The sequence below is a fragment of the Grampus griseus genome (genome assembly GCF_964374135.1).
Source record: "Grampus griseus genome assembly, chromosome: 11".
NCBI classification, from domain to species: Eukaryota; Metazoa; Chordata; class Mammalia; order Artiodactyla; family Delphinidae; genus Grampus; species Grampus griseus.
In genome coordinates, this window is record NC_139005.1 from 94,830,526 (window position 1) to 94,856,850 (window position 26,325).

Genomic DNA, 26,325 nt, shown 5'->3' on the forward strand with positions numbered 1-26,325 from the left:
ATGCCCGTGAGGGCTGCTATCCTACCGATTCATTCTCAAGTGATTATCTTGTCTTGCTTGAATGGACAGGGATACTCGATGCCCCGCTGCTCCCCAAGCCTCAGAAAACCAGAGTGTGGTGAAAACCAGCAGCAGAAAAAATGCTGATAAGGGTCACGCTAACCGATCATACGACACTCGTGGTACCAGCTCCCTACAGGTGAACCAAACGCGCCAGGTGAGAGCAGTAAGGAAACAGACACTTCGCAAGAAACTCAGAACAGAGAGGCAGGGCAACTTGATGGAAAGGCAGGTGTAGTTCCCAGCCTGGCTCTGCCCTGCTGGCCAGGGGACCTCAGGTCGATTACTGAGTGTCCCTGAAGGTCAATCTTGTCCTGTGTAAAATGAGGGCTAAACATGCCTGTTGTCACAGCCTTCAGCCTCTGCCGGGCTATGGGGCAGCTTCCTCTGACTCACAGTGGGGGAGTGGACATTCACTCAGGTCTCCGGAGTCTTCACTGTGTGTGTCCCTCACTCCCAGCACTGCTGGGGGCCACCCTGCCCCTCGGTGTGGGTCAGAGCCCGGACTTCTAGGCCATGTTGGCTCCTTCCCAGAGGCTCCAGGCCAGAGCTTCTTGCTTCCATCTCTTACCCTGTGTCTGTTTCCCCACAGCCTTTACTGAAGGGTTGGGATGATTAATGAGTATTACAATAAAGAACCTAAAGCTGTGGCCTAAATCCGATGGTGATGAGTTGGAGAAACCATATTCACTGGCATTCCTTTAGGGAGAAGCACTGTTTATTTGTTCAGGAAAAAAATTCCTTGATAAACTCACGTGAAGGAGAAGGGAACCCCCTCGCCCCATGCCCCCCAGAAGACCTGAGACACCCAGAATTCTCCTAAGTGCCTGGGCAAAAAGAATTTTCAGGTTACACTGCAACATGGTGGGGAGTGGGAAAAGTGATGATCCTGGGATGTCTCCCCTCCTTGAATCTCCAGTGATGTCCCTGTTTACTGAAAGGAAAAGGCACAATGTAAAAGTTGTGAGTTAAGTTTTATTTGGGGACCTTACTGAGGACTATAGCCCAGGAGACAGCCTCTCAGACAGCTCTGAGGAATTGCTCTGAAGAGGTAAGTGAGAAGCCAGGATATAGAGCAACTTTTTTTGCTGGAAAAAACACATAGTCAAGCATCAGAAAATTCCCTCGGGCTTCCCTGGTGGTGCAGTTGTTGAGAGTCCGCCTGCCGATGCCGGGGACAGAGGTTCGTGCCCCGGTCCGGGAAGATCCCACATGCCGCGGAGTGGCTGGGCCCGTGAGCCATGGCCGCTGAGCCTGCGCGTCCGGAGCCTGTGCTCCGCAACGGGAGAGGCCACAGCAGTGAGAGGCCCGCGTACCGCAAAAAAAAAAAAAAAAAAAAAAAGATTACCGCTAATCACAAAGGAAAGACATCCAAGTAGGTGATTTTAGTTCTTTTCTTTTCTTTTGTTTTTGGCCACGTGGCTTGCGGGATCCTACCTAGTTCGCCGGGCCAGGCAGTGAAAGCACCGAGTCCTCCACTGGACCGCCAGGGAACTCCCTAGTGCTTTTCTATGTATAGGAAGATGCAAGAATCTGGGGTCACTGAAAATTTTCCTTAATTGTGTATCTTAACTATCTAGGGGCCCCGTATATCCAAAGCACAGAATGTTTCCCGTTTTTCCCCATCCCGAGTTCCCCTCTGGGCACACTGTCTGTGGGCTGAGCAACCGCATTGGCTAATGGCTTGATCCTTGTAGAACTGGAAGAGCAGGCAGCATTTTTCTCATTACAGTCACATTCCTGAGAAGCTGAGGTGAGTGGTTGCTTTGTGGAGCTGCGGCAAGGGCGGGCCTTGCCTCCTGAAATTCACTTCAACCTGCCTGGCACAGAGAGACCTCAGTGACCCCGGAGTGAGGAGGTTTTGTTCCAGAGTCCCAGGGGAAGGGGCCTAAGTAATGGAATCTTACCAAGAGGGCCCCCATCAGGGGTACCTCCAGCTCCTAATCTGACTTCCCATCATCAGGTCGATGAAAAATGAATCAATGGCCAACCTAAGAAAGAAATGGAGAATTTTATTGGAGCCAACCTGAGGCTTATAACCCAGCAGGAGAGAGTCTTCCAAAAAGCTCTGAGGACTGTTCTGAAGAGGTAAGGGGGGTGGGGCAGTGTATATGGTGATTTTGACCAAGGGGGTGCATGCAATCAAACACCCATCCTGGCAGGTTACCACTCTTCTCGAGGAACAGAGGGCTTAGTCAATGGTTTTAGTGCTTTCCTAAGTATAAGAAGGGGCAAGAAGCTGGGTTCCTAACATTCTCTCCTGAAAATATCTATCTAAGCGGGGGCCAGTCCTGCCAGTTTTCCCAGCACACAGAGAGCCTCACGCTGAGCTTTGCCCTGAATTCCTTGCAGGGTGTATCGTATATCAGCAACTGCAGTGGCTAATGACTTGATTCTTGTAGAACTGGATGGTGGGCAACAGTCTTTATTTTATAATCCTTTCCCTTTAAGTATTCATTTCAATCGAGGTTTGGGAGGCATTTCATGACCAGTTTGTCCCGTGGCACCAGGAAGGCTCATTCCCAGGCAGGGCGAGGATTTCATTGACAGGCCACTCAGTGTGTTATTACTGGACTAGGCTCTGTTAACAGTCACCGGAAGCCTCTGAACCACCTGTCTTACTAGTTTGTTGTGGTCCAGGAAATGGTTCCCTCTTGTTGCTTCTTCCCATAGCTAGGGTTACACTGTGACAATCATTGATCTTATAGAACTGTGTATTTGGCCAATTGTTCCAAGTCGCCTGGTCATCATTACTTTATTGGAGGCTCAGTCACACATTTGGTAATGCAAGAAAAAAATAATCTTGTAAGATAGGCAGAATATAGATCACAGAGCTAGCAACATTAATAAGGTTGTAAGTAAATAATGTCATCTTCTAAGAAGTTACATGGCTGGTGCCAGAAGAAGAAAAATTGATCTTGATGGCTTAGCGGGTGTTTCTGCTGTGGGGAAGGTCTGGTTAACACATAATGCAGATGCCTAGTGCACACCAGAGGGGAGGAAGGAGGCCCAAGCGAGCAGAGAAAAACTTTGTTTACATTTTTCTTCTCTTGCCTTAAAAGATGAATGTTATTTCGTCACCCAGGGTCTGTCTCCTCTCAAAAGGCGCTTTTCCCAACTGCCCTAAAGCAAGTCCCCACCCGTCTTTTAGGAAATTCTGCGGAGATCCGTGCCCCCTCCTTCCAGCAGCAGACTTCTCCAAGTCTGAGTTGGTTCATAGTAGGTGCTCAGTAAATATCTGTTCACGGACTGAGTAAATAATAACAAGCACTGGCAGTCAGCAGCCTGCGAATAGTCTGGGGAGAAAGGGGGGTTGGGAGGGCTCTAAGGATGGTCCAGAGCAGGTGGATACCTTTCAGGTCGGGTCTCCTCTTAGCTTTCAGTCCACCTGTGTGAGAATTTCAGGTGCACATTGTGTAGAAAACTTCTGAAGCAAACACACACACTCCTTCCAAGATCAAACCTCACTTCTTAGAGTTCTGTCCAAACTCATAAGGAAGAAGCCCTTAAATTTGACAGCCCTCAAATTTTACAGTGTCTCTCTCTCTCTCTCCCAAAGAGTCAGAATAGGCTCTCTTGCTACACCTCTCTTGATCCCAAATAGTGCCTTTTAGAGCTGCAGGAAAAAGGGACCCAAAACAGGATCACAGACCCATAAAATCTTTGAGATTAGCTCCTCGGGGAAGATGGGAAGGGAGCTGTCTCAGAATGTTCTAGGTAGATGGCCTTTCTTGGTGTTGGGAGGATTAACCGGGATGAGACAGCGGGAGGCAGAGTTCCAGCCCAGGGCAGGAGCCCTGCAACATGTGTCTCCCCAGCACTGCACGCGGTCAACCCCGAAAGAGGAGTGAATGAGGTGCTGCGTTTGCCCCTCCTTGAAAAAAGGAGGACATCGTGTGGCCAGGTGTCTTCCTAGCCACCATGTGGCTAAGAAGAGAAGTAAGCACTTCGTAAGGGTCTGATGCTGCAACATTGCTGTCCTTTGTCCTCAAGCTTGTCTAGGTACTTGGGTTTCATCAGAGAACAAAGACAAAAACCTCTACCTCATGGAGCTTACATTTTATTTAGGGCAAGGTGGAGGATGGGGAAAGACAATAAATAATAAATGTTATACTTCCGCTCGTGGTGGACTAGGAAAATCATACCCACATGCCCACTAAAGATAGCTTAAAACACTGGGCGAAATATACTAAGTATCTTCTTAAAAGTATAAAAAAGCTAAGAAGGAAGTAAGGAATTACTGAGCCATGCTGAGTCTAGGAGATGTGGTTCATACCTGACAGATATTGACTTATCTAATCCTCATAACCGTCCTCTGAATTGTCCTAGGAAAACAATAGTGCTGGTACATGGTCAGGGCTGCATCGGGGTTGTGAAATAAATGAGCATGTGTGCTGGGCTCTGGGGCTTTATATATATTATCTCATTTGAGCCTCACAACATCTCTATGAGGTAGATGCTGCTGCTTACTGTTATTTTCCTAACTTTACAAATGAGAAAACAGAGAGTTCAAGGGACCTACCCAGGGTCACACAGCTAGTAAGTGGCAGAACAGGCTTTGAGCTCAAGTCTGACTCCAGAGTCTATAAACTGAATCACCATCCATGCTACAAATAGCATCTATTGGTTTTTCTTTTGGCCGCACCACGCGGCATGCGGGATAATAGCTCCCCGACCAGGGATCAAACTCGCACCACCTACCCCCCACCCCAGAGTGGAAGTGGGGAGTCTTAACCACTGGACCACCAGGGAAGTCCCACATATCTATTGTTTTTCCATTGGCTTTAGTAGAAAGATAACTCTAGTAGGGATGTTCCTATTACTTCGTGTATGAAAAATGACAATGTTATCTCTACTGAAATCTTGTTTTATGCAAAGATGTTCAAAAATGCTTTGAGGAGGAAAAAACTGCAATCCAAGTGAGATAGGCTGGGACCTGTGACCTTTTGCTGGGACCTGGGACCCTTTGCTGCAGTGCTGCAATGCTTGCACCTGGACACACCTTTCCTGGAGCAACAAAATACAAAGCAAGTGTATGGGACCAAAAATAACTGCGTGCATGCGCAGTTGGGGCAAATTCTGGACCCAAAAGTTACAAAGAGACCAAAAAACCCAACTGCCACTTTTGAAGAGTCTGGAGCAGAAACACGGTGTTGAGCGCAAAAGCAAGGTACGCACATGCCCCTGCACACACCACCACCTAGAGGGTGAGCAAAACACCTAAGCCACCCCTCCGGCCCGACCCCTGGACACACCCCTACCCTCACCCCATATAAGAAACAAGCTTTCCCCCTCTCGATGAGCAAGCTAGCAAGGGAAACTGTTGTTAGTTCTCACTCCCCCCTGCTGAAGCAGGGGCTCCAATATAGACTTGCCTGAATTTCTTGTGGCCTCTAGTCAATTGCTATTGATTGGGGAAGGCCAAGAACCCTGGTCAGTAACACAGGCACAGCCTACTGGTGCTCCTCAGACTGTAGACACAAAAATTCATCTGGGAGCAGGAGATCCTTCTTAGGGCTGAGCTACTGAACTCAGTTAGAGAGCAAATAGTACTAAAGGCCAGGACAGGGGAACCACCTGATTCTACATTCCTGCCATCCAGCCTAGGCCAGGGCTCTCAGACAGCTGGGCAGGGATGGCAGAAGTGTCCCCAGTTCCACACCCTCCTTGACCAGTGGGAACCTGGGCCCTCCCAGGGTGGGGGATGTGTGTGACATAACGGTCAGGTCCATGGTGTTCAGACCTAGCCTGTGACCTTGAGCAAGTGACTTTATTTATTTATTTTGCATTTAATTTTTAAAATTTTTTAAATTAATTTTTTTATTGGAGTATAGTTGATTTACAATGTCGTGTTAGTTTCTGCTGTACAGCAAAGTGAATCAGCCATACATACGTATATGTGCTCTCTTCTAGACTCCATTCCCATATAGGTCATTACAGAGCACCGAATAGAGTTCCCTGTGCTATACAGTAGGTTCTTATTAGTTATCTTTTATATATAGTAGTGTGTATATGTCAATCCAATCTCCCAATTGATCCCTCTCTCCCCCCCTGGTAACCATAAGTTTGTTTTCTACATCTGTGACTCAGTTTCTGTTTTGTAAATAGGTTCATTTGTACCATTTTTTTAGATTCCACATATAAGTGATAGCATATGATATGTGTCTTCCTCTGTCTGACTTACTTCACTCAGTATGACAATCTCTAGGTCCAACCATTGAGCAAGTGACTTTAACAGCACTTTTGCAAAATAGGAGTAACAGCATATTCCAATGGTTATAAGATGCACCACTAAGAAAGAAAACACACCAATTGCGTTGTGACGGAAGTCTTAATGATAGTCTCGGACAAGCCATAAACCAGTCACCGCAACTCTCCTGGCTTGGAGATTCCTCTCATTTCTTCTGTGAGATTGGCAATTTCTCCCGCCTTAGGCTCCATTGCTTGGTGTAGATAGTCAATCCTTTTACCCACAGTTTAGAAACAAAGTGTAATACAACCCCTGCTCCTCGTTTGTCTTCCTGCCATAGGTTCTGCAAAGCACTTGCTGTTGCTTTGTAAGATAAGAGCAGTCATCTCTCCAAAGAGAAAACTTTGTTTCACTGGTATTAGTTTCACTCCCTGTTGATCCATATCCCTGTCCTTCTGCATCATCACTTTTTCTCCAAATGCTGAATCACACTATGATCTTTTTGAAGGTATTTTAAATAGCACTAAATTCAGTACACGCAGTACAAACAGGGCATCTAAATCAGATGAAGACAAGACAATATAGGCAGCTGTGCTCAGTTTCTCACATTTGCAAACAATGATGTCTCCGTCAGGACACAATCAGAAAGAATTAGCTAAAGAGGGTAACAAATACCTGTATTGATTAGAATTCTTTCAACAAGAAAGTGACAAAAAACTCAACTCAGATTGACTTAAGTAAAGGGGTATATTGAGCTACAGAAGTCCAAAAGTCCTTGTATTAATGCAGCTTCAGGTATGGCTGGACTCAGGACTCCAGGATATAGTCAGGACTCAGTTTCTTATAATTTCTCTCTCTTTCTTCTATAGGGATGGCTCCAGTCTCATGTTTCACCTGGTAGCAACCTGGAGCCAGTAGCTCTAATCCCCCCATCCTCTCCAGTTTCAAGTCCAGCTAAAAGGAGTGAGCACCTCTGTCCCAGAATTTTGAACCTGAGTCTCAATGCATCTCATTGGCTCTGACAGGTCACCTGCCCAGCCCTGGACCAATCATCATGGTTACTGGGGTCAGTTGCTGAGCTCCCACACACACAAGTTACCTGCTGGAAGCCCAGGGGCTGCTGGGGCTGCAGAGGGATATGAGGAGAATGGAGGTGGGGCAGCAAAAACAGTGCACGATTGAGTGTGGGGAGTTAGGTGAGATGAGCCCTCCCAGGGCCAGCCTCTGGGGTGGATTTGGCCTCTGCTCCTCTGCTTTGTGCAACAGGAGGGGGCCTCCGCTGACACCCACGTGCTCCACCCGATCAGCTGCGCGTGCCCTCCTTCCTGGGCCGCTGGCGCCGCACTCACTCAGCTGCTACGTGAGCTGGTTGCTGCCTGGAAAGTTAGTGAGCCTCAGAGGCAAGACATTCATTCCTCTGGTGACAGGGATTGGTGCTGTGAGTGGGTGGGAACGAATGGAAAACAGTGGAGCACCGCGGTTCCCAGAGCATTTATGAAGCGAAGAAGCACAGAGAGCAAGTGAGGGGAAATCCGGAGCAGCAGCTGGAGCAGCCGCCCAACCAGGGGCCGAGGATGCTTTCTGCCCACAGCCTCCTGCTGCCCAGTCCCCGGGCGTGGGGTGGGGGTGGGGGCGGGGGGAGGTGCGTAGCTGCCCCCAGCCCGGCCCCACCCACTCTACAGCTCTGCCAGTCTCTTTCCTTCAAATCTAAGTTGCAAGGGGCAGGACGTGGGGCTGGGGGGCAGGGATGTATCTGGCACTTGGTGGGTAGGGGAGGAAGAGAGGAGGGAGGCCCAGTGAGGAGAGGGTCCTGGAGGAAAGGAATCGGGGGAGACAGATGGGAAGACCGGGACGCACAGAAGCTCAGAAACTGGATAGAACTCAACGCAGAGCACCTGCTCTCTGTCAGGTCCCCAACTAGGAGGTGAGGCCACCAAAATAAAGCAATAAATCCCTGGCTTCGGGGAGCACAGAGTGTGGTCTGGGACACAATAAGAAAACTGCTCATCACAGTGGGATGTGATAGCAGGGATCTGGGGTTTATTGAAGGAAGGTACCCCTGAGGGAGGAGTGCAGAAGGTCATTGCTGAGCAGGAAGCCTCAGGTCAGTCTAGCCTGGACCTGGTCCAGAGGGCACGTGTGTGCTGGCAGGGGGGTGGGGTGGGGGGTGGACTGGCCTTTTCTACTCCCCTTTCAGACTTTGGCTGCTGGCGTATGGGGGTGGTGACCTTCCTGGCAAGGAGGCTCCTATCAGGCAAGGGTAATTCTCCACACAAAAGGACAGCTGGGGTGGCTGCGAGGCCTTGGAGCCATCCCCCTCAGCAGCTGGAGGATGGGTGCAGCAGCCTGGCGGAGCGACCTGGGCCGGGGGGGGGGGGGCACGGGGGCGGGCAGTACTGGCATCTGCTCTGATGTTTGTCGTGCTGGATGTTTGATGCAGGACGGGGTAGGGAGCAGAAGGGAGCTGTGGGCGGGGGGCTTCCTGGAGGAGGAGGTCATTCTGGGACATCTTGAAGAACAGCTTAGGAGGTAGACAAGCAAAGAAAGATCTAAGGGGTCAATGTGTGCAAATGTTGTAGAAGCACGTGGCGCTTTCTGGAAACACTGAGCTATTTAAGAATCACACTGGGCATAGGGGTGGGCAGAGGCCAGATCATGAAGGGTCCTGTGTGCCATAATCAAAGACTGGGGATTAAAGTTCTTTTAAAAAGAACTGGGCTCTCATTCCACCCCCACCTCAGTCCTTCCTGGAAACATTCACCCACTGTCACAGGGTGAGCCAGCCCAGTCCTGTTCAGCTGGGTGAAATCAGGGCCCAGATGCTTTGCAGAACTGAAGTGGGCAGGAGGCCTAGAGCAGGCAAATGGCCAGAGAGGGACGGCGCAGAGGGGCTGTCTCCAAGGGCTGAAAACACAGGAGTTGGGACCAATTTGAAAGTTTCTCTCAATGTAGGCATTTTAGAAGTAGAAAGTGTCAACACAAGGGAGTCCCGTGGAGAGGAATGAGAGCAGAATTTGGAGTCAGAAAAGCCGAAGGCCAAGGCTTGGGGCTCAGCACCACTGTGCCAGCTGGACGGCTCTGGGAAACTTACCAAACTCTCTGTACCTCCATTTCCACATCTGCACTGGGGATCATATCTATTCCACAGGGTCAGCTAAGATAAGGCATGTGAGTAAAAAAGGCTGTGCAAATGTTAGTTACTATCATTTTGCCAAAAAAAAGAAGCTCCCACAGCCAGGAGAATCCCGAGGCAGGCTCACTTTACTCCAGTTCCCACTTGGCACTGAGCAGGTCAGGGACTGACTGGATGACACAGCAAGTCAGCAGCGGAGCCAAGGTGTAAACTCATCTGAGTACCAACTCCAACATCGTCGGCAGAATCAGCTGAAACCCAACTTCACACTGCGATTCGGACGTCGAAGGCGTTCCCAGGAAGTCCCTTTCAGCAAAGAGTGTTCAAGGCAGTTCCCAGTGGACAGCCCCAATATCCTCCGAAAGGTTGGCAAGAGGCAGCTGGATGAGGTTCCCAGGAGGCAAGGCGAAGAGGGAGACAAAGAGTAGACATTTGCCCTGAGGACGGAAGAAGAGACCCGGCATTTCTCAACCCTTCCTCTGGCCCCAGCCCTTGGACCCCCACCAACCTTTTCAAAACAGATTTATTGAAGTATAATTCACATACCGTAAAATAATCCTTTTGAAGTGTACAATTTGATGGTTTTTACTATATTCACAGAGTGGTGCAACCATCACCACAATAAATAGTGGAATATTGGGCTTCCCTAGTGGCACAGTGGTTAAGAATCCGCCTGCCAATGCAGGGGACACGGGTTTGAGCCCCGGTCCAGGAAGATCCCACATGCTGCAGAGCAACTAAGCCCGTGCGCTACAGCTACTGAGCCTGCGCTCTAGAGCCCGCGAGCCACAACTACTGAGCCCACGTGCCACAGCTACTGAAGCCCATGCGCCAAGAGCCCATGCTCCGCAACAAGAGAGGCCACCACAATGAGAAGCCTGCGCACCGCAACGAAGACCCAACACAGCCAAAAATAAATAAATAAATAAATTTATTTTTTAAAAAAATAGTGGAATATTTTCATCACCGCATAGAAGGACTCCTAGTCATTAGCAGTCATTCCCTTCCCCCCCCACCTCTTTCCTCCCAGGCAATCACTAATCTACTCTATATCTCAATAAATATTGCCTATGCTGGGCATTTCACATAGAATAATAAGATACGTCATCTTTGTGACTGGCTTCTTTCACTTAGCATAACGATTTCAAGGTTCATCCATGTTGTAGCATGTATCAGTACTTCTCTTTTTTTGGCCGTGCTGCGTGGCTTGTGGGATTTTAGTTCCCCAACCAGACCAGGGTTCAAACTCGGGCCCTCAGCAGTGAGAGCATGGAGTCCTAACCACTGGACCACCAGGGAATTCCCCATTCATTCTTGTTTATGGCTGAATAATATTCTATTGTATGGTTATACTACGTTTTACTTATCCATTCAGTGCATGGATATTGGGGTTGCTTCTAATTTTTAGCTATCGTGACGAATGCTGCTATGAACATTTGTGTACAGGTTTTTGTGTGGACATGTTTTCATGTCTCTTGGGTATAGACCCAGGAGTGGACTTGCTGGGTCATGCGGTGACTTTATGTTTAACATGTTGAGGAAATGTTTTTGAACGTGGATGCACCTTTTTACATTCCTACCGACAGTGTATGAGGATTCCAGTTCTCCACATCCTGGCCACGTCCATCACAAGGAGACTTGTTAGGATCTGTCATATTGATAATAGCTAGTCTAGTGGGTGTGAAGAGTATCTCATGGTGTTTGTCTTATTGTGATAAAATGTATGTAACATAATAGTTATGATTTTAACTATTTGTAAGTGTATAATTCAGTGGCATTAAACATATTCCTCATTGTGGTTTTGACTTGAATTTTCCTAATATCTAATGATGTTGAGCATCTTTTCATGTGCTTATTAACCATTTGTATATCCCCTTTGGAGAAATGTCTCCTCAGATACCTTGCTCATTTAAAATTGGATTATTTGTCAGTTTACTATTGAGTTGTAAGAGTTCTTTATATATTCTAGCTACAAGTCCCTTATTAAAGATATGAGTTGCAAAGATTTTCTCCCATTCTGTGGGATTTTTCACTTTCTTGATGGTATCCTTTGAAGCACAAAAGTTTTAAATTTTGATGAAGTCTAATTTATCTATGTTTTCTTGCTTGAGCTTTTGATCATATCTAAGAAGTCTTTGTCTAACCCAAGGTCATGAACATTTACCCCTATATTTTCTTCTCAGAGTTTTATAGTTTTAGTTATTTCATTTAGGTCTCTGATCCATTTTAAGTTGGTTTTTGCATATGGTGTGAGGTAGGAGTCTAATTTCATTTTCGTGTGTGTGGATACTCAGTTGTCCCAGCACCATTTGTTTAAAAGTCTATTCGTTCCCTCACTGAATTGTTTTGTCACCCATGTTAAATATCACACAGCTCCGTTTTAAGGAAAGCAGGCCTTAAACAGTAATTTCTACAATTTACAATTCCTGGCAAGTGAAGGCAGCTTTTTTCCTCTGGTCACAGGCCTGTGGTTTGAAGAGACTTGCTGTCCAACATGAATTCCTAATATTTGATAGAGGCAAAAAAAAATCAGATTCTCTCTTGAATAGCACGAGGGCTGGGTGCCCATAGAGAAGGCAAGTGACCTACCTTGATCTGTTCTCCCAAAGATGTTGCAAAGCTGCCCCAGGTCTCCATGTGGCCTGATGTGTTGAAATCTCTGGGGCTCAGAGTGGTGGTGGTGTTTTAGTTTTTCCATGTTTATTAAGAAAATATATTTAACTGAACACGCCTTGGAGCTGCAGTTTATAAGAATATGACATATATTATTAGGTTTTTGAGATCTTATAAAAAGCTCTTGACTCAATTACTATATGTGATACCATTCTTAAACTGTTTAATGTATTTTTATTGTATTGTATTGTATTTATTTTTTGAGGAACAAGAGCCCAGTTTTTTTATTTGATCATTTCTTGCATTTGAAGTACTCCTCAGTGACATCCTTGGCCTGAGACTCTTTCCATAATCCTAAAAAAAAAAAAAATGCAATTTTACTAATATTTGGCAACTCCACTAAGTTGTTAGCACTAGTTACAGCAAAGCTTTAAAAAATTAGCACATGTCTTATGAAAATGCTTCCCATCATTAAAATGTCTTCTAGCCATTTTCAGGGGCCTTAATGACTTCAATGTTTTTAAGGCCTGTAACATGGCTTTCCTCTTGCCAGCATTTTCTAAATTTCTGCAGAAACACATTTGGGTAAGCAGATTCATTGACTGGGTTTGTTTAACATATTTTTAAATTGTGGTAAAATATACATAACAGAAAATTGACTTTGGGACTTCCCTGGCAGGCCAGTGGTTAAGACCTCCACGCTCCCACTGCAGGGGGCATGGGTTCGATCCCTGGTCAGGGAACTAAGATCCCACATGACTTACAGCACAGCCCAAAACAAAAAAACCAAAAAATACCCCAGAAAATTGACTTCAACCATTTTTAAGCATACAGTTCAGTGGTATTTTCATTCACACTGTTGTGCAACCATCTCCACATCTAGAAATTTTTCATCTTCCCAAACTGAAACTCGTACCCATTAAACACTAACTCCCCATCGCCCGCCCCTCCCAGCCCCTGGAAACCACCATTCTTCTTCTGTCTCTATGAATTTGACTCTTCCCGGGACCTCACAAAAGTGGAGTCATACTATGTTTTGTTTGTTTGTTTGTTTTGTTTTGCTTTGGTCTGGCAGTTTTCCCTTAGAATAATGTCTTCTAAGTTCCACCCTCTTGTAGCACATGGCAGAATTTCATGCAAGTGTTTTTACCTCAGCTGCTTTCCCACTCTTCCTTGGGATTTCCATGAATCTTAGGACGAATCCTACGCATGAAGGTGATCTCGTTTGTCTTTCTCTCAAGCAGAAGGAGGCTGTGGCCTCTGGGTTGCCTCACAGCTGACGGGCGTCCACTGCCTGCCCACAGGCGTGACGGCCACTGCTGCCAGGCTGCCCAGGAAGCACTGGGGCTGAGTGGAGCCCTGGGGTCAGGGATCTCGGCCAGTATTGCTGTGCTCCCCTCCCCTCTGCCCACCTCTGTGCCAGGGGCTTTCACTTAGATCCCTCTACTAGCCATTCATTCACCCAAGATTTACTGAATGTCTAACGTGTACCCGGCGTTGGGCGAGGCCCAGGAAATACAGTAAGGTAAGACAGACATGGTCCTCTGCCTCCCTGGGAGTTATAATCTAGTGAGGGAAAGGCATTCAGTCATCAACTATACAATAAATAAATGTCTGGTTACAACTGTGATGACTGCTGTGAAGAAAAAGTACAGGGCACAGTGCGAATGTCCAAAGGCAGGGTGCCAGGTTGGAGCAGGGGACCTGGGGTGTACTCAGAATCCACTGACTGACACGGCAGCTGTGTCTGACGCTAGAATAAGAGCCACAGTCCCTGCATGCAAGGCATGCCAGACCTAACAGGGGAGACTGGGGGGACTAGGCTCCCCTTGGTTTTGCACGTCCCGCACCCCTCTGCTCCCTGCTCCTTTGGGGAATTGCTGTTCCCTTTTCCAACTGTGTGTCTCCAGGGGTCCCTCTTTTGGGGTAGGGGATGTCGGGTAAACTGAGCTTTACTTTGGAGGGAAGATCGTGACACGTGCAGGACACTGGACCCCAAACCTTTACTGAGATGTCAGGCCTTTGTATTTTCATGGCATTTGAAGTGTTCAAAGTCTGAGAATCGAAGAGCCATCGAAAGAGATAATGAAGCCCCGAGGCAAGATGGGAACGGTGCGCTGTTGACCCTCACAAAAAAAAGGCAGGGTTTCTGGTCTTTTCTGCGATATAGAAAAAGGCATTTATTCGCTAGATCAGTAACTGCATACCAGGTGTCAGGGACTGTATTTATTTTCCCCAACGACGATACCACATCTGAAATAGCAGCTGCAATTGGAGTCACCACATAATTATGTTTACAGTAACCCACTGGCATTCCCTGACGCCCATCTGCCTTCTCCACTGGCCAAACTGAGAGTCAAGTGGGAATGTGACAAAATCACCACCTTGTATCTTTAAAGGCCTTGATGATACCATTAATCTCTTCAATCCCCCAGGGGGTGCAATATTGCTTTTGGCTTCTCACTTTTGTAGAGAGGGCTTTCCATTTGACTCCTCTCCTCATCACATCCCTTACTCTGCCAATCCAAGAGCCAATACAGTAGTTCTGCCAATGGCTGGGATATCTATTCCAGCTATAGAAGTAGGGGCAGGGAAACAAATAGCTTTGGAGGTCCCCGGGGACTATTGTTAAGTCATTCCAGTCAAACTCCATTTATTACTTGATCCACCTTAATTCCCACTCTGACCAGGAGAGCCAAGTGGCTAAAGTCAGAGCTCTGCTTATCAGACCTGGAGGTTTTTTCAGATATACAGATCAAGTAGGAACTTAGCGAAGGGCTGCTCATATAGTTTGGTTTTAGAGACTCCATGATCAATTAGCCACATCAGCCTCTGCAGGGCAGTCATCTGGGTAACTCCACTGGCCCCGCCTATTATAATAACCATGCTCACTTTCCTCTGGGAAGTGCTGCTACCTGGTTTCTCCCACCCCAGGGTCTACACATCCCCGCAGAAATAAGAAAGCCCACTTCAACTGCTGCTTTTCCCACCAGCAGCTCCCACCAAGGACTGTTTAGAGGAGCTGCTACTGCCCCTCCCAAAGAACTTCTCAAGGCCGTGGTTTTCTGGGGGATCAACCCTGGGTACCAAAAATGATCATGTCCATTACATTCTGTTAGGGGGGTGACTTTATTCTGAAAGCAATTGGGAACCACTAAAGTGTTTTCAACAATGTAGGGTCATGAAATTTCTATCTTTTTTTTTTTTTTGGTTGCACCGTGCAGCATGTAGGATCTTAGTTCCCCGACCAGGGATCAAACTCTGGCCCCAGCAGTGAAAGCACGGAGTCCTAACCACTGGACCACGAGGGAATTCCCCTGAAATTTCTATCTTAACAAGAATACTCCTGCTGTTTGGTAGGGAGTATAGTGTAAGGGGCAAGGCAGAAGTGAGGGGAGCAAGTGAGAATCTGATGCAGTGACCCCAGTAAGACTTCAAAACATGCAGATGACAGCCAAGTCCTGAAAAGTACAGGGCAGGTGGATATTACCACGGGGGCAGTCAGAGAGATACACCAAACCCTTGGGGTACCCTGGGTAGGGCATGGTGAGTGGGGGCACATGGATAGGAGGGAAAGGGTTTATTGCTGTACGTAGGCCTGATCTTTCTCGTGATTGTGCTGGGCAGAGCTGAGCAGGTCAAAAGCCAGATGGCTTGGAGGAGAGTAGCTCAAAACTTCTGTTCTCAGGAGGAGTTGGTGAGCGGTGTGGGCTTGTCCACCACTACAAGGGACCAGATGCTGTACCTCATGGGATCCCAGAGAAGCCATATGAAATGTGTCTCAGGAAAAGGGGAACATGGGAAAAGCATCTTTCTGTGGCTCCCACCCCTCATTGGCCAACGGTTCACCCTAAGGAGTGAACTCTCCCCGTACTTCCAGGTTGCTCTGGCGTGGGCATTCTGTGGGGTCCTATATTCTAAGTCACGACAGCAACAGAGACAGTTGGGACAGAGGGTAAAAAGCACATGGTGCCGGCCTAGGGCAAAGCACCATCTGGTCATACCTGCACCTGAACTTGGTACACCTGTACCTTTACCTGAACTTGGTTAGGGACCGTGCTGAGCAGGGTCATTGCAGCAATGGATGGAATATAAACTAGGTGTAGCCAAGAGGATTTGAAGAGGTGCACATGGCATCCAGGAGGGATGCTCAGCCCTAAGACGGTCACTGGCGAGGAGAGTGCGAGATGGTGTAGGTTAGTCATTTGTAGTGAAAAGGACGCTGAGGATTCTACCTGAATGCCTCCTCAGAGAGGACGTCCTTAACGCTCCTCTTTAAAGGACCCCAGTCACTCCCATCATCCCATTTGTTCCCTACCACACAAGTCATCTGCCATTGTGGACTGACTGTTCAGCCCCTCCACCAATCCCACACCTGACATGCGAAGGCCAGAAATCTAAAACTTACCCTTCCCAGATTCCCTTGCTGCTCAGTCATGGTTTAAATTTCTCCAGTCAGGCAGAGTCATTTTGCTAGTGCAGGGGTGGCATCGTTCAGGAGCCGTGCTTTTATAAACACCTAAATCCCTTCATGATTAAGTTACCTGGACTCGTCTGGATCTAAGCGTTGAGCAGGATACTTTGTTTACTTATTGGCTTGCTTGTGATTATCTGTCTCTCACCACTCTGTCGTTGAAGCTCCTTGATACCAGGCACTTGTTTGGTTTTTTTCACTGTACCGACAGAGCCTAGCACAGTGCCTGGTATAGGGCAGAGGCTCAAGAATGATTTGCTGGAGGAAAGGATGGATGGATGGGTGGGTGGATGGATGGAGGTGGGAAGACTATGGCGGGTGGAAGAGGAGGAAATAGTGGGCTGTGAGGCTCATTTTCCCAACCTGTAAACTCTGAAATGCCCCAGGGCCGAGTCCTCAGAACTCTTTTCCAGTCACCCTCACCCTCTAGGTGAGCTCATCCAGTGTCCTCAATTTAACTTCATACCTCCAGGCATGACCTCTCTTTGGAATTTCTGGCTCACATCCAACACTACCCAACATTTTTGCTCAGATGTTAACAGATGTCTCAAATGTAACGTCTCCAAACAGAACTCTTCATTTTTCCTCCAAATCTTCTCCTCCCAACAGACTTCCCTATCTCTATTCTGCCAGCTGTTTGGGCCAAAACCCTAGGAGTCATCCCTGATGCCTCTTTATCTCATACATTTCTGGTCTAATCTGCAGCAAATCCTCTGGGCTCTACATAATGTGCAGAAACCCACCATTTCTCCCCACCCCCACCTCCCCGGTCTAAGATACCATCCTATTTCACTTGCATTATTGCAATAGTCTTCTATATTGGATGCTTCTGGTCACCCTTGTCACATCTCCCTCGGCTACCTCTGACTTTGACTCCAGCTGCAGCAGACAGGTGTGTGTGAGCTCAGCTGATCTTGTGCTGATGTGTCTTGCCTCCGGCATGCACATTGGGTCTGTTCGCTTTTCACCCAGGACGTCAGCGCTCTCAGAGCCCTCTTGGTTCGAGCACAAGATTCACCTTGCGCCGACAGCCTCTCGCCTCAAGTGTGAGCTGCACATCAAAAGTCATTCTGTGCCACATCTGATGCCGTAGGAGCCTGCTCCTCCCAGGCACCCAGGAGCGCAGAGTTAACACCCCAGTGGCAACACTCAAGCAGTGGGCAACTGGGAAAATGTTCCTGCCCCCCATCCTTCAGGCAGACGATTCTGGGAAACAGTCTGTGCACTTTTCAAGGACCCTGCTAAACGCAAGCTCCCATTGCCCACAGCAGCGAAGTTGATAATGCACCTTCTGTTGGCTTTGTCTTCTTTCCTGTCTTCTTGTCCCCACTCCCTCATGGCTGCTTCTTGGTTCAGCTCTCAGAAGAGCCACGTGCACATAAGTCCTTTTCTCAGGACAAGGGCTAAGGCCTGACAGAATCTGCCATTCCTCTAGTTCCTCCTGCTACTCTCCCCTTTGCTCTACTATAGCCACAGTTCGCCAAAGACACCCAGCACACTCCTGCCTCAGGGCCTTTGCACTGGCTATTTCTGCTGCCTGGAATGCTCTTGCTCCAGATATTTCCAAGCACGCTTCTTTACTTCCTTCAGGACTCTTCCCGAGAGACCTTCGTATGTAAAGTAGTAACCTCTCCCCCTCCCCCAGTATTCCCTGGCCCCCTTACCCTGCTTTAAGTTTTTTATAGCACTGATCACCAATATCATAAATTGTCTTTTTTTCGGGGGGGGTATATTTTCTGCCTGCTCCCCCACCCCCAACTTAAAAGTAATCATCATGAGAACAGGGACTCAAGGACTTTATTGTTTTTTTCACTGCAGAACCTAGAACAGTGCTTGGCAAGTAGTAAGTGCTCAATAAATATTTGTTGGATGAAGCAAATAAATAAATAAATAAATAAGACTTAAGAAGTATGTATGGATCAGACTGCGGTTACCTTGAACCCCCGGCTCCTGAGTCCGGCAGCGGGTCTGGTGGTGGCTCCGGGCTCTGAGGGACATAGAGGCTGGCAGCAGGATGCCTATGCCGAGAATTTACGCAGTGCTTTGCCCTCTCAGGCTGTTCTTGGTGATCTCTTTGGGGGTCTTTGTTCTGAAATTTGTCTCAAGGAGTTCCAGGTAAAACCTCAAGGACCTAAGAGCATCTCTCTAAGCCTGGTCCATGCTGATCCTGGGCAGAAGGGAGTTTGTCCCCTTCTGGTCCCCGAGACCCTGGCCATCACCAACATGGGGTGACCTGAACTGCCTCTGAGTGCCTGCAAGGGCTCAGCAGCCAACAACTCCTCAGCTTCTGAAGGCTGGAATCCATCGGGGCGCTGGGAAGGGGTCGAGGGTGGCCTGGGGGCAGGCGTGCTGTGGTCCAAGCCTTCCCTTTCCAAGCTCTGCGCCCAGCCACCCCCGGCCCCCGGCCCGGTGGCCCAGGCACCGGTCCCTGGGGTGAGGGGCTGGCCGGGCTCCTTGCTTTTGCAGAGTCTTGTAGCCTCACGTGAGGGAAGCAGCACCCCCTGTGGCACTGGAGACACAGCCCAAGTGCCAGAGGGAAGGAAGCCCCGTCTCTGATGGGGATGCCTGAGCCCGGCTCCGGCCGCTGGGCTCTGCAGGCAGTCGGAAGCTGGAGCTGCTGCGGCGCAGGACCGAAGAGGTTAACGCGCATCTGCCTCCGAATGTTAATGTGTCTAGGTGATGTCAGTGGGAGCCGGGGAAGGAGTGAGGGGAGAGCGGTGGGCAGCGGAGGCAGCGGAGGCTGCCGGGCTGCCTAGGAAGACCCCCCTCCAGACGGCGGGGCTCCGGGGGGCCGGGGCTCGGGACGCAGCGGTCGGCGCGGGAGGCTGCCGCAGCCTGCGTGGGCCGACGGGCGAGCGGCCGCCGGCGCCGGCGGGATGGACCTGGAAGTCTCGCTGCTGCCCACCGGCCCCAATGCCAGCAACACCTCGGATGGCCCGGATAACCTCACCACGGCCGGTGAGACGTGTTGGAGGGGAGTCCTCCCTCCTCTGCGCCGGGGGTGGGAAATGGGAAGATTTCACCTCTGAGCCAAACTGCTGGCGAAACTTTATTACAGTTCTTGGGGATAAGATGTGCAGTATGCTTTGCCCGGAGGGGCAGGGGAAAAGGGGATGAGAATGAAACGGCAGGGGCAGAGAAGAGGGCAAAGGCACCCTCGGAAGTGGCCGGGGATGGTGGCCAGCCGCGAGGGAGGCAGGGGAGAGCTGCCCAGGAGTTCCAAAGATGCTTTGCAGAAAATATTCCAGGCTAGAAAAGCGAGCAAGAGAAGCTGGAGGGTGGTATGTAGGGAGATAGCTGGAGGCTCACTCATTCACCGATCCCGTTGGCTTTTCACTCGAACTACGTGTTATGGGATCTGAAACATCTTTACTGCCTCCTTGGAGAGGCGTGGGAAGGGATAATTCACAGAGATTAGAGGACATTTCCAGCGCTAAGATGCCCTGGAATTCTAGCTTTGAAGGATAAGAGGAGGAAGAAAAAAGAGGAAAGGTTTGCATAGAGAAAATTCTCGGGTAGCTGGGCTGCAACACACAGCTTCGGTCTCTGGTCACTCAGGAAGCCTGGGAAGCCCAGACTCAAAAGATAGGGACCAAGGAAATCCTGGACAGGAACCCAGGAGAGGGGAGGGCTGTGGGTCTGATGGGCAAAAGCCTCCAGGAGACAGTCACCCACAGAGATGCCCAGGAATCAGTACACAGCTTTCAACCAGCGACTCCTGAAATGAAATGATCAGGGCTGCAAATAGGAAAGGAGAAAACACATGCACGCACCCACACATGCTCACACATGCACACAGTTTCATGTCCTGCTGGCTGTTTTGATGTTGTTTCCTGGTGAAGCCCAGAGGCCCACAGAACAATTCTCTGCAGACCGCTGTGGTTCTTGACTCTGTGACTTCTGAGAAAATGCAGGAGGCAAAGGACCGGTCCTTCAACAAACAGGTGGTGTGGGAGACTCTGATGGGATTGACCAGGGAACCGGTGCAGGAGGGCACGGGGGGCAGGATTAGCAGCAGTGTGGGCAGGGAGTATGGTAGGGAGGATTCTGAGCTGAAATGGCAGGGGGATGAATGGGGGGCAGGTTCACGGCTGGAGGCTGAGCACGCCAGTAGGAGGTCAGCCCTCAGAGAGCAGAGTCCATGTCAAATGGTCGACGCTCGCTCCTTCTGTCCCCAGGGCTGCCGCCTCGCACAGGGAGCGTCTCTTACACCAACATCATCATGCCTTCGGTGTTCGGTGCCATCTGCCTCCTGGGCATCGTTGGGAACTCCGTGGTCATCTTCGCAGTGGTGAAGAAATCCAAGCTGCCCTGGTTCAGCAACGTCCCCGACATCTTCATCATCAACCTCTCGGTGGTGGACCTCCTCTTTCTCCTGGGCATGCCCTTCATGATCCACCAGCTCATGGGCAATGGTGTCTGGCACTTTGGAGAGACCATGTGCACCCTCATCACGGCCATGGACGCCAACAGTCAGTTCACCAGCACCTACATCCTGACCGCCATGGCCATTGACCGCTACCTGGCCACCGTCCACCCCATCTCCTCCACCAAGTTCCGGAAGCCCTCTGTGGCCACCCTGGTGATCTGCCTCCTGTGGGCCCTGTCCTTCATCAGCATCACCCCCGTGTGGCTCTACGCTAGGCTTATCCCCTTCCCCGGAGGCACCGTGGGCTGTGGCATCCGCCTGCCCAACCCAGACACTGACCTCTACTGGTTCACCCTGTACCAGTTTTTCCTGGCCTTTGCCCTGCCCTTCATGGTCATCACGGCCGCGTATGTGAGGATCCTGCAGCGCATGACATCCTCCGTGGCCCCCGCCTCTCAACGCAGCATCCGGCTGCGGACAAAGAGGGTGACCCGCACGGCCATCGCTATCTGCCTGGTTTTCTTTGTGTGCTGGGCGCCCTACTATGTGCTTCAGCTGACCCAGCTGTCCATCAGCCGCCCAACGCTCACCTTTGTCTACCTGTACAACGTGGCCATCAGCTTGGGCTATGCCAACAGCTGCCTCAACCCCTTTGTGTACATCGTGCTCTGTGAGACGTTCCGAAAACGCTTGGTCCTATCGGTGAAGCCTGCGGCCCAGGGGCAGCTTCGAGCCATCAGCAATGCCCAGACGGCTGATGAAGAGAGGACAGAAAGCAAGGGCACCTGACACTTCCCCTGCCACCCTGGGCACTTCCACGTCAGGGCACCACGGCAGACCATGGGGGAAGATGCTGAGAGAAACCAAAGACCGCTCTGGGAGGATGCAGGGAGGCTGGGTGGTTACAACTAAAAACATTCAACAGGGCCCACAGATTGCTCAACGGAGCCAGGTTTGGGGGCTTCAAGCATCAGAAATCTCCTTCGTAGAACAAGATGGACTTTCGGGTTGAACAGAAACTGAGCAAGAAGATTGGTTTAAAGGTTCAGCTGAGCCCTACGTCTACCAGCTCCCAAATGTCTTTTTCCAGAGAGAAGACGTAGAAGGCTTCTTACCGGGTTTATTTAAAATCAGGCAGGGCCAGGGCGTGAGCAGGGGTATGGGCACAGGCCCCTGGGGAAATGGGAAAGGTGGTGCGGCCTCACCGCCTCTTCCTGTCTCTCATTGGTATGATGGAGGGCAACCTTTCTCCCAAGCTGGAGGATGATGAAAAATAAAGCGTGTGGTCTCTCCATGTTCCAGCATCCTGTGTCAATTTCCCTTTATCTCTAGGCGATGCATGTTTATTTGGGGGTGGGGGTGGGGTCTGAGCCCACGGAGGTAAAAGCCCAATTTGCTAGGAGATCCACTTATTGGGAATGACAAGGCTACCCGGGATGGGTGTGGGTGAGGGCCTTGAAATTAAGAAAAAGGGAGAGGGTCAAGGGGGGCAGTTGTGGGGTCATTCTCTTCGGGGGGCACATTTGTCCGTCACCAGATCCAGAGTGAGCACCCATCAGGGTCCTGCACATGCAGGGCTCATTCTGAGGCCTGGTGTGTTTGGCATCATTTTTTGGCTCTAGCCCTTTCTCTCCAAAATAAAAACGAATAAAGGAAAATCTCCACCCGTATCTCTCTGGACGCTCCTGTATAATTGCTCCGGCTTGGGGGTGGGTGTAGCGGTGGAGGCGGGCGGCCGAAAAGGGACAGAGAGGTCGTTTGGCCGTGGAATCTAGACCTTGATTCAGGCTGCATTTTAGGAAGCAAGAAGCAGGGGATCTGCTTGTCTAAACCCATAGGGAGGATTACTGTGAATTCATTAGATTGAAATTCCGCTGCCAGTCTTGTTCTCGGGACTCAACTTCCCGTCTTCTGCTCAAAAGCACTTGGTTGTTAGCAGTGCTGGCCCCTCAGGCCAGAGTCCCACCCGCCGCCTCCCCTGCTGAGTCACAAGTCGCAGGGCTGGCTTCTCGGGCAGCCCGAGCCTGCGCCTGCCTCTTGTGGCTGCTGCTAAGATCTGCTGCGAGCCACGCAGAGCAGGAAGATTACATACGGGGCCGCTGGGCGGCGGCCAAGGCTGCTACTTCTCAGCTTCTTCGCGAGCGGAGCCAGGAGTCCTGCGCGAACCACTCCGCAGGCGATGATGAGATAGATAGTGGGAGCAAATTGTGAGCTCCTGACTTGTCCAGATGCATCCCTAAAGCAGGTGCATCAGCACAGCCTCCTCTCACCAGTTATTTTTCACTGCGGAGGTGCAGCAGGTAGCCTGATTAGCAAACTTCTAGGCAGCTTCTTTAGGTCCCCGGGAGCTCTTTGTAATCATCATCATTAGTATTTCCTGCTTGCGTTCCACTCCACCCAGTGCGTGGGGAGTTGGGGTCAGGGGGTGGGGACAAAGCAGACAGTTTTCCTTACTCATTTACAGTGGGGTCTCTAGGTGTCACAGGAAAGCTCCAAATCTGTTTTAGATGCACATCCAACAACAACAAAAAAGATTCTTATGGGAGCTTTAAGGCAACTCCTACCCACTAGTTCCAGAAAAGGAGGTTTTCCTGTAACTGGTTTGCCTATGGAAGTCTTCCCCAGGGTCTATCTTCTTCCCCCTCTTCCCCCTCCAAGGAGGACTCTGGGAGAGGAAATAGGTGAGATGGCCTCTCCCAGGAAATGCAAGTGACCAAGGCTACAGGCCGGTGAGTGGGCAGGCGAATGACCTGCTGACGGCCCCAGAGACTCTCAACCCCATATTGAAAACTGAAGTTGAAGCAAAGTGGGTTGAGACAGGAAAGTGAGTGGGTGAGTTTTATGGTATGTGAATTATATATCAATTTTAAGAAAAGTGGCAGAGTATGCAAGGCTGAGGGAGGCAGAGCCTGAGGGAGGTGATGGGGAGAACAGGGCAGTAAGAATAATAAAGGCTAACAATTGTGCGCCGGCTATGGGACGGGCACTAGGCTAAACATTTGACATAGATTATCCTATTTAACACTCACAGCAACTCTACGAGGCAGGTTCTATGATTACTCCCATTTTATAAACGAGGAAACTGAGGCCCTAGAGCGATGTTAAGTCACCGATCACAGGCACCCTTGGAGCCAATGCCTGTCTGGCCACAAAGCTGTGCCTCATGCATGGGACCAGCCATAGGATAGAATTGAGTCCCAGAACAAAGGCAGAAGATGCTCGGAGAGGCTGAAGAAGTCTTCACTTCTCACTGGAGATTCAGGGCATGTGGAAGAGATTTTGAAGTGTAGATAGGACGTTGACAAGCGGAGATGGGGAAGAGCAAGTTTCAGGCAGGTAGAAAACACCTGAGCTAATATGTAGAGGTGGGAAAAGCTGCGTGTGTTTAAGGACCATTGCTGATGGTATTGGGGACCCTCCACCACCAAAGCACATGCTCCCTCTCCCCCCAGGGTATGGATCATGATTAGTCTAACCCTATTGGACAGCCCTCTTTCCTGCTTTCCCAACCTCCCTTGCAGCTAAGGGTCCACATATGATCTAGTTTTCAGCAGGAGAGATGCATGCAATGTTTCACTCAGTTTTGTATTTGACATCTTCATTTGAAATGCTGAGATGCAGGGACTTCCCTGGTGATCCAGTGGTTAAGACTCCAAGCTTCCACTGCAGGGGGCATGGGTTCGATCCCTGGTGGGGGAACTAAGATCCCTCATGCCGTGCGGCACGGCCAAAAAAAAAAAAAAAATTAGGCTTTATGAAATGCTGAGATGCAACATTGTCCACTTTGAATGGGGAAAATGCAAAATTGTGTTCCTCTTCTACCTGTGTGGTTCCTTAAGAAATGTGTCTTTTAAGAAAAATCAAAACAAAAACAGGACCTAAGCAGAAGTCTGCTGTGGGGACTTCTGGAAAAGGTTTTGCTTTCCTGACTAAAGGAAACAGATCAGGTTGGTAACATCTGGGCTCTTCCTCCTTTCTCCCTGCCTTGAATGCAGATGCATCATCTGGAGCTGCAGCCACTCTCTTGGGATCACGAGGTGACAAATATGAGAATGCAAACCAATGCTCTAAGGCTGATGAGTCAGGAAGACAGAGAGAGCATGTGTTCCCAAGGGCATCACTGACTTGCTGAACCAACACCAACCTCAAGGCTGCTAGGTGTGCAAGAAAATAAATCCCTATCTGTTTAAGCGACTGTTCTGTTAACCCTCCCGATAACATCCTAAGCTTCCAACCTAAACTTTCCTGGTTTAGGAAGTACGGACCCCAGCCCCACCTCCACAGATGGGCCCCACCTGGCTTTAACCAATCACCGTATCCCATCTCCCTGGCCACACTGGTTCATCCAAGGAGGCAAGAGCAATCAATGGGATGTAAAAAGTCATTAGCCAGGATTTCTGGGAAGGAAGGTCTTTATTCTTTGTTTGGAGCTATTGGTAGAGCCTCTCCCATCCCCCTCCTAGACTTGACCTGAGAAGCACACAGCTCCATGAGCTGCCGGCAACCATCATGGGGTTGCTTGGGCAAAGCCCTCCTGAGACTGGAGCCAGCTCAGAAGAATCAGAGCTGAAAGAGAAAGTGTGAGAATCAGGTGATGTTGTTGGGGACTTGATCAAGCCTTGCTTGAAGTTAAGATACTCTTAAACCATTTGATTATATGAACCAATAAATTCCCTTTAACAGCCACTTCAGTTGGGCTTTCTATTATTTGCAACTAGGAAGTCCTGATAAGAAAGATATGAACAATTTTTTTTTTGGCCTTGCCACTCGGCATGTGGCATCTTAGTTCCCCGCCCAGGTATCAAACCCCTGCCCCCTGTAGTGGAAGTGCAGAGTCTTAACCACTGGACCGTCAGGGAAGTCCAGAAAGATACGAACATTTTAAAGATTAAGTTGGAGTATTGGTGTTATGGGCTGACTTGTCTTCACCCAAAATTCATGTGTTGAGGCCCTAATCCATGTGATGGCATTTGTAAATGGTGCCTTGGGAGGTAATTATGTTTAGATGAGGTCATGAGACACCAGAGAACTTGCTTCTCTCTCTCTCCACCTGCACACCCCAAGGAATGGCCATGTGAGGACACAGTGAGAAGGCAATCGTCTGCAAGCCAGGAAGAGAGCTCTCACCAGGAAATAAATCAGCCGGCACTTTGATCTTGGCCTTCCAGCCTCCAAAACTGTGAGAAATAAACGTGTGTTGTTTAAGCCACAGAGTCTATGGTATTTTGTTTTAGCAGCCCAAGCTAAGACAATTGGTAAGAGCCTTTTTAGTTGTAAATGACAGAAATCCAACTCAATTGATTTGAGCAAAAAGATACGGAACATTCTGGCCTTTGTTTTTTTTTTTTTTTTTTTGGCTGCATTGGGTCTTCGCTGCTACACGCTTTCTCTAGTTATGGCGAGCGGGGGCTACTCTTCGTTGTGGTGTGTGGGCTTCTCATTGCAGTGGCTTCTCTTGTGGAGCACGGGCTCTAGGTGCGCAGGCT

The 26,325-nt window shown here is 49.4% G+C and overlaps 1 protein-coding gene across 3 annotated transcripts; it reads left to right on the forward strand.

Moving 5' to 3' along the window:
• The first annotated feature begins 1,926 nt into the window (after window positions 1-1,926).
• On the forward strand, window positions 1,927-24,934 carry MCHR1 (melanin concentrating hormone receptor 1). Of its 3 annotated transcripts, none has more exons than XR_014297474.1 (2): window positions 1,927-2,148; window positions 24,835-24,934. XR_014297474.1 is itself a non-coding variant. In XM_082666862.1 (2 exons), exon 2 carries the CDS (start codon window positions 20,693-20,695, stop codon window positions 21,626-21,628), a length of 936 nt encoding a protein of 311 aa, XP_082522988.1. In that variant the 5' UTR covers window positions 1,927-2,148; window positions 20,649-20,692; the 3' UTR covers window positions 21,629-22,074. The 3 variants fall into 3 exon arrangements, 2 of the variants coding, with proteins under 2 accessions (XP_082522988.1, XP_082522987.1); XM_082666862.1 differs by lacking the exon at window positions 24,835-24,934 and adding an exon at window positions 20,649-22,074; XM_082666861.1 differs by lacking the exons at window positions 1,927-2,148; window positions 24,835-24,934 and adding exons at window positions 19,332-19,428; window positions 20,649-22,074.
• Window positions 24,935-26,325: the final 1,391 nt, after the last annotated feature.